This window comes from Alosa sapidissima, chromosome 17 (genome assembly GCF_018492685.1).
Source record: "Alosa sapidissima isolate fAloSap1 chromosome 17, fAloSap1.pri, whole genome shotgun sequence".
In the NCBI taxonomy this organism is placed as follows: Eukaryota; Metazoa; Chordata; class Actinopteri; order Clupeiformes; family Clupeidae; genus Alosa; species Alosa sapidissima.
Genome location: NC_055973.1, coordinates 22,938,906 through 22,946,405, shown reverse-complemented (window position 1 = coordinate 22,946,405; position 7,500 = coordinate 22,938,906). Strand labels below are relative to the sequence as shown.

Here is a 7,500-nt window from a genome sequence, read left to right as displayed (position 1 = left end):
TCCCCTCTCTCTCTCTCTCTCTCTCTCTCTCTCTAACTCTCTCTCTCTCTCTCACTCTCTCTCTCTCTCTCTCTCTCTCTCTCTCTTTCTCTCTGTAGACTGTGGAGGTGGTCAGGAACACTGGCCATGTGGGAAGCCCTGCCCTCGTTCATGCTCTGATCTCCATGGCGACACAGAATGCATCGACAGCCCAGACTGCAGCCCGAACTGTGGTTGCCCAGGCGACCAGGTTCTGCAGGACGGGTTGTGTGTGGGTCGTGAACTCTGCCGTTGCAAGTTCCACAACAGAACCACAGGTCAGGAGGGAACCGAGAACAGAGTGTGTGATGAAGGCTTCCGGCATGTTCCAGTGTCTCACAGTGTCACAATTCTAATTCCAAATTCATAGAATTAGAATTGTCCAGTCTGACAGCTTTAGCTTAGCTTAGCATAGCATAATTAACTGGAAGTAGGTCAGACCAGTTAGCCTGTAGTCAGCCTGTAGCTACAGTAAAAGGAAGATATAGGCAAACGGGTCTAACCCACTTCCAGTGAACTATGCTAAGCTAGGCTACCGCACACAGAAGAGAAGTGTATCATCTTATCTAACTCTGGTGTAGGCAGCTAATTTCGTGTTGGCGTGTTCCTTTAACCGTGTTCCACCAAAGTGCTTAAGCTCTAGATGTTTTCAGATTCTCTCTTATTGGACACTACACCTTTCTATCAGTGTAACCGTCCTATATTGTAATATGATATAAAATAACGCAGAGCCATGAAATATAAGGCAACAAGTGTTTCATTCGTTTACCTCCTCCTCCTCTTCCTCTGTCAGATGGGCTGGACTCTGGAAACGCCTCCTGGGTGTGGCCGGGCCAATCAGATTGGCAGTATGCAAATTCAGGAGACTTCATTATCAGTGACTGCAACAACTGGTACTCTCATCCCTTCAACACTATTTAATATTACCTACATTTCTGTTATCAAACTACACGGAACCTAACTTTATCTAGTTCCCTTACTACTGTTTTGTATAATTTGTTGACCAAAACAGCTCCTGTGATGCTGGAGTTCTTCAGTGTCAATCAGTTCCAGGTTGTCATGTCGATGGGGCGTGGAGCCAATGGGGTGGCTGGTCCGAGTGTTCCGTCCCTTGTGGAGGCGGAGTCAATCTGCGCTGGAGGCAGTGTGATAACCCCTCCCCCCAGGGTGGCGGGAGAGAGTGTGTTGGGGCCAAAGAGCAGCAGAAGGAGTGTAACACTCACCAGTGCACAGGCACGTCAACACACACTCACACACACACACACACACACACACACACACACACATATGCACACACACACCTACACACACACATACACACACACACATACATACAGTCGCACACACACAGTTAGACAATTGTCATTACAGTACAAATGCTAATATTAGTAGTCTACGTATTATTATTATGATGGTGATAAGCATAAACATACACATTAACTGCACATATGTTTGTATATATGTGTATGATGGTGATAAGCATAAACATACACATTAACTGCACATATGTTTGTATATATGTGTGTGTGTGTGTGTGTGGTCTGTAGAATCGGGCCCGTGGTATGACTGGTCGTCCTGGTCTCAGTGCACGGTGAGCTGTGGGGGAGGGGAGCAATACCGCACCCGCTCCTGCCGAACACCCCCCTGCCCTGGCCCCAAACGCCAGAGCAAGACCTGCAACACTCAGGTGTGCCTGGGTAAGTCACCGAGCACACACACGCACACACACACACACACATGTACACACACACACACACACACACACACACACACATACACATGCACACACACACACACACGCACACACACACATACATGTACACACACACACACATACATGTACTGTACACACACACACACACACACACACACACACACACACACAGACACACATGTACACACACACACACACACACATGTACACACACTGTCAGACGAGGGAGGTCACACACTATCACAGTGTATCACAACCATTTTCATTTCTCGTTTTCTCCGGTTTAATTATAACAGTCAGTGTTCATTAAAGTGATTTAATAAATTGAATTAAATGTTTAAAATGGGTCACATATTAAATGTCTTCTTTTTTGTGAATTAATAAAATAACACTGTAGTCCACCTTGTAAAAGATGACTTAATTCAATTTTAATGAAAAATGATCACATTACAATGTGCTGAAGATTACTGTTTTTTTGCCACTACTCAGTGTGGGTTTTGAATTATTGTGTGAGTGTGTGAGGAATCCGTACAGAACAGAGCAGCATAGAACAGGCCTACAAGGTTCTCCTGTTTGCGTATGTGTGTGTTTGTATGCCTCCGTGTATGTGTGTGTGTGTGTGTGTGTGTGTGTGTGTGTGTGTGTGTGTAAGCATATGTGCATTCACCATATGTGCATTACCTCTACAATGCCCTGAAATGCCCTGAGTTGTTTAATTTAGATGTTTGACACGCGTGGCATCTCTGCATCACCTGGCTAGCATTGGCGTATGCCATCGTATATATGAGTCATCCTCTTTGGGATTGTGCCCGGGCGTTGGCTAAACCTCGCTCTCGTTTTTGTGAAGGTCGTGCGCTGCCTTTCGCGGCAGTTCGGCTCCACACACGACGGAGTGGCACTGCGCCACGGCGTCCTCGTCTAAAAGTGAAATATGGCCGCCACCTCCTCGGGCGGCACGCTCATTTTTCAGCGGACATTCCACTGTTAAATTCCACGGGGGCTATTTTTGGCACCGCTGCCGCCGCAGTGAAATGGACACTTTGAAACATGTCCTGTCCTCCCCTGTTGAGAGAGGACTGTATGGGGCTGGAGAAAGACGCTTTTAGCCTCATGCGCTGCGGATGTTGTACTGCGGTGCGCTGAGACCCAAACGTGGTTTGGTCAGAGGGGATTTGTTAGGAAAATGGCTGTCATTAAATGTATGTGTGTGTGTGTGTGTGTGTGTGTGTGTGTGTGTGTGTGTGTGTGTGTGTGTGTGTGTGTGTGTGTGTGTGTGTAAAATGGCTGTTATTATCATTAATGCCCTCTGCTGCACAAGCACCAAGAACATACGTGGAGAAAGTCAGCACTGTGTAGCAATAAAACTGAACACACACAACCACAGATATATAAACTCAGACTGTGTGTGTGTGTGTGTGTATGTATGTGTGTGTTTGTGCATGTGTGCATGCGTGCGTGCGTGTGTGTGTATGTGTGTGCGTGTGTGTGTGTGTGTCTTAGAGGTGGGGTGTCCTCCGGGTCGGCTGTACCGTGAGTGTGAGCGAGGAGAGAGCTGCCCCTTCAGCTGTGCCCAGGTCAGCGGGCGCGAGGGCTGTTTCTCAGAGGGGTGCGAGGAGGGGTGCCACTGCCCCCCCAACACCTACCAACACCGCGGAAGCTGTGTGCAGGTCAGTACCTTCTCACTCAGCTGGGGGGACTGGAGATTTGGGTGTGCAGCTCAATAACCTTACATCATGCTGTCTGAATGCTTGATGCGTCAAATGCGTACTGTATGAATATACTTGAGTAATTGTAATTGCGTAATTAAGATGTATAATATAGTAAAAAGTAAATATGATAAAAATAAAAAGTAAATATGGTAATCCATAGCTTTGGTAATTAAGTAATTATGTGTGCTGTTATTATAGATAGGTACAGAGACAGTACACATAGTTGCCTTGTAACAGGTATGTGTCGTATGTCATGTGTCCTTGGGTTGAACAGTCACTCTTTTTATTGATTATTTGTCCTGGTTGTTATTTGTCAGGATTAGTATTATTGGTATAAAAACTTGTGATGGAAAAAGCCACACTAGTACTACAGTGGTTGTGTGTGCTATTGATATACAGTATGGTTATTTTCATACCCTGTCTGTGTGTAGGAATGTCCATGTCTGGTGGACAGGGAACTGCTGACCTCACTACAGAATGTGTCAGTTACCCCGGAGATGACCCCTGACCTTCAGAACCTTACTGAGGGTGCAGAGCTCATGTCTGGAGAAGCTCTGCTGTATGAGTGCAGTAACTGGTATGAGCTTCGCCCCTTAGGCTCAACTGATGTGTCTCCATCCTAGTGTGTGTGTGTGTGTGTGTGTGTGTGTGTGTGTTTGTGTGTGTTGAGACCATGTATGTGTGTGTGCCTTTACAGTAATACTAAATATCTGTGTTTCTGACTTGATATGTTGTGTGTGTGTTTGATGTACTGTATGTATGTGTGTCAGTGTTGCGTGATCTGCCCGAAATTAAGCGGATGACTGCGGTCACCCGCGGTTATGAGTCATAAACAAAATATTTTAATGATATTCGGGTCATTTGCGGCCGGGTCAGTTAAAATTAATTAAATATATATTTTCTACAAATAGGCCTACTTAAAATATCACGAGAAGGCTAGCTAGCATCAATACAGTAAAGCATCAATACAGTAAGTCAACAGTAAAGAAGCTGAAGACGCGAGTTAAAATAATAAAGACACCCCTTCAGGAAAAGCGATATAGGCTATGAGAAATATTGGGAAAAGTTCTTAAAGAAGATGACAGTAGTACAAGTTTCTTGTACTATGGTATATGGTCTATGTAGGCCTACTTCTTGTGAAGCCATTTAAGTATGACAGCCAAAACGGGCAGCCTACAGGAATGTTATGGCACAGACTACACAGCCATATCTACCGGTATAGGTTCGCGCATGCATAAAAGTTACCTTAGTTCGTTGTGTTTGTGACTTTAAACAGTGGATGTGCTTTAGTAAAGCTTTGTGCTTCATTCAGCATTATAAACCAGTTCTTACGCTAACGTTTTGACCAGCAATGTATCTCTCTTGCCTACCTTGCCTCACCATTTCTATTTTTGAAAGAAAGATGTATGTCCATGGCCTTCAAATCTTATCCTAGTGTTTTAATCCTTGGTGGTTGCGTGCGTGCTTGCGCTCTTATTCTCATTCTCTGTCCTGTTTTCGCAAATAAGTTTCGCAAATAAATTAGTTTGTTTTACAGAAATGGCCTACTGTCACACTGTATGCAGGCTATAACCAAAAACACACATTTTGTAAATAAGCGGGTCGGGTTGATTGCGGTCGGGTTGATTAAAATATCGGGCGACCGCGGGCCGCTTGTGACCAAACCCGCGCAACACTGATGTGTGTGTGTGTGTGTGTGTGTGTGTGTGTTTTTGTATGCCTCTATGTGTGTATGTGTGTGTGTCTGTGTGTGTGTGTGTGTTGTGTTGGTGTGTATGTGTGTGTGTGTGTGTGTTTGTGTGTGTGTGTTGTGTGGGTGTGTATGTGTGTGTGTGTGTGTGTGTGTGTGTGTGTGTGTGTGTGTGTGTGTGTGTATGTATGTGTGTGTATGTGTGTATTGATGTGCCTCCTCTCCCCCACAGCTCCTGTGAGCACGGCGTGTGGAACTGCTCGTTGGTGCCGTGTCCCCGGGACGGAGGCCTGTCCCCCTGGAGCACCTGGTCACCCTGCTCGCTCACCTGCGGCGGTCTAGGGCACAAGGCCCGCCAGCGCAGCTGCTCCAACCCCGCACCTGCACACGGCGGCCTCGAATGCCACGGGGCGCTGGAGGAGACTACCTACTGTCAGGCCCCAGACTGCCCTGGTAAGAGTCCCCCCCGCCCACACACACACACACACACACACACACACATATAAGCTCACTCACGAGGCCTCACCACACATTACCCAGCCCAGAGTTGGCCCATCAAGCAAATGCCTATTGCATTTGTCTTAGGTTGTGTTATGTAAAGTTTTTAAGTTACAGACAGCCCTCAACTGTACTTTTTAAACTTTTTTAATCAGGACGAATAAAAAAAAGTTTAAAAACTTTACATTCATTAACTGTATGACTCAGCACCCTCAGTTCAGTCTAACTGTGATCGTTGGGCATTTTACCCTACCATTAATTACCATAGTATTTATTAATAACAATCATAAATAAGAGGCTGATTAATGCCTGAACATTGATGATTTAGGTAATCCGTTTGATTATTTGGTCTGTTGTGGTTGAGACTAGATATTACTCACACATTTCATACATTTCATTCCTCTGTCATCTGAACACATCTGCTTCCCCAGGGGTTAACTGTTGAAAATGAACTACCTACTCTAAACACAGGCTCGGTCTGCTGGGGGTGTACCATCACACAGGAATGTTGGAAAATAAACATGTTAAAGAATATCTGGGTTCATTGAATTCAACATAGAATTTTAGAACCTTGAATTGTTGCGGAACGAAATCTTATGTTAGAATGTTCAAAAACTCACACCTGTAATGCTTGTGATTAGTGCAGACTCTCTCTGGATCCCAGCCTGTGAGGTGTGCCATTTCAATCTCTTAACAGCTTCAACTTAGATGTTTGTCCTCTAAAGTTTAGGGAATGTCATTTACCCCCCCCCCCCCCCCCCCTCCCTCATACACACGCACTCATCTTTCTCTCCTACTGTAAATATGCCACCTGCTGTCTTAATCTGCTTTAAAGAGCAGCTCCCTGGAGCGTGTCCTTGGTTTGTCTATGGTTAGTTTGTTAAGTAAAACTTATGTTGTGAATGTGAAAGTGAAACTGGGGCAAACGTTATTCTCTGTTTTGATGTCTTTGTAATATGTGACATATTACATTATTTGCATTTCAAGCTTGTGTACAGTATATATTATATGTTTCCCTAATGTGCGAAGAATGTATTTTAGTTGTGTGAGTTTATTTTTGAAATGAATGAATGAATGAATGAATGAAGGAATGAATGAATGAATGAATGAATGAATGGATGAATGGATGAATGAATGAATGAATGAATGAATGAATGAATGAATGAAGGAATGGATGAATGAATGAATGAAGGAATGAAGGAATGAATGAATGAAGGAATGAAGGAATGAATTGTGATATACTACTGTTCTGTATTCTTTTTTCCTCCCTGCAGTGGTGACCATACCCACGGTGGAACCTCACCTGCCTGGTAAGGCGTCTCCTTCCTCTAGATATGATTCCATTAATTAAAGCATTAAATTATTGTCCAATCAGACGAGAGCTTTGTGGTGAGTTCTGACTGAGTACTGAGTGCTGGGCTAGCGTGCAGTAGCCTGAAAAAAAAAGTTGTGGGTTCAATTCAGGTGCTTAACCCCATATCTCTATGGAATCCTAAGACTTTGAAGCTCAATATCTCAGAACTGCTCAGAACGTAGATAGAACCCTATAATTCCAAGGGGACGATATGTACCGGTAAGTCAGTTTGGACAACGGTGTCTGCTAAATGAATACATGTAAATGTACTGTACTTTAGTTTAGGGATTTGTATCTTCACTTGTTGTCAAGCTGTTCTGCTGCAGATGATTGTGGGTCTGTTGATTTGTTCCCTTTTTGTTCTCTTGGTGTAGATGAGGATGCTGGGTTCTCTAAGTGGTCTTCCTGGACTCCGTGTTCTAAGACCTGCACGGATGCCCGGACACCGGTCCTGAAGTTCCGCCACAGGGAGTGTCTGACGGCACCGTGTTCTGGAGAGAGCCGTCAGCAGAAGGCC

General features: G+C 44.7%; 1 protein-coding gene across 1 annotated transcript in view; it reads left to right on the top strand.

Moving 5' to 3' along the window:
- Positions 1-7,500, top strand: part of LOC121688542 (SCO-spondin-like) — an 86,172-nt gene that overhangs the window by 66,339 nt on the left and 12,333 nt on the right. The window contains exons 68-76 of the mRNA XM_042068206.1: positions 99-296; positions 812-911; positions 1,031-1,251; positions 1,566-1,715; positions 3,233-3,399; positions 3,873-4,018; positions 5,364-5,584; positions 6,904-6,939; positions 7,358-7,500. The exon at positions 7,358-7,500 is cut by the window's right edge and continues 22 nt beyond it. Coding sequence (XP_041924140.1) covers positions 99-296; positions 812-911; positions 1,031-1,251; positions 1,566-1,715; positions 3,233-3,399; positions 3,873-4,018; positions 5,364-5,584; positions 6,904-6,939; positions 7,358-7,500 — 1,382 coding nt within the window. The remainder of the gene's footprint in view (positions 1-98; positions 297-811; positions 912-1,030; positions 1,252-1,565; positions 1,716-3,232; positions 3,400-3,872; positions 4,019-5,363; positions 5,585-6,903; positions 6,940-7,357) is intronic.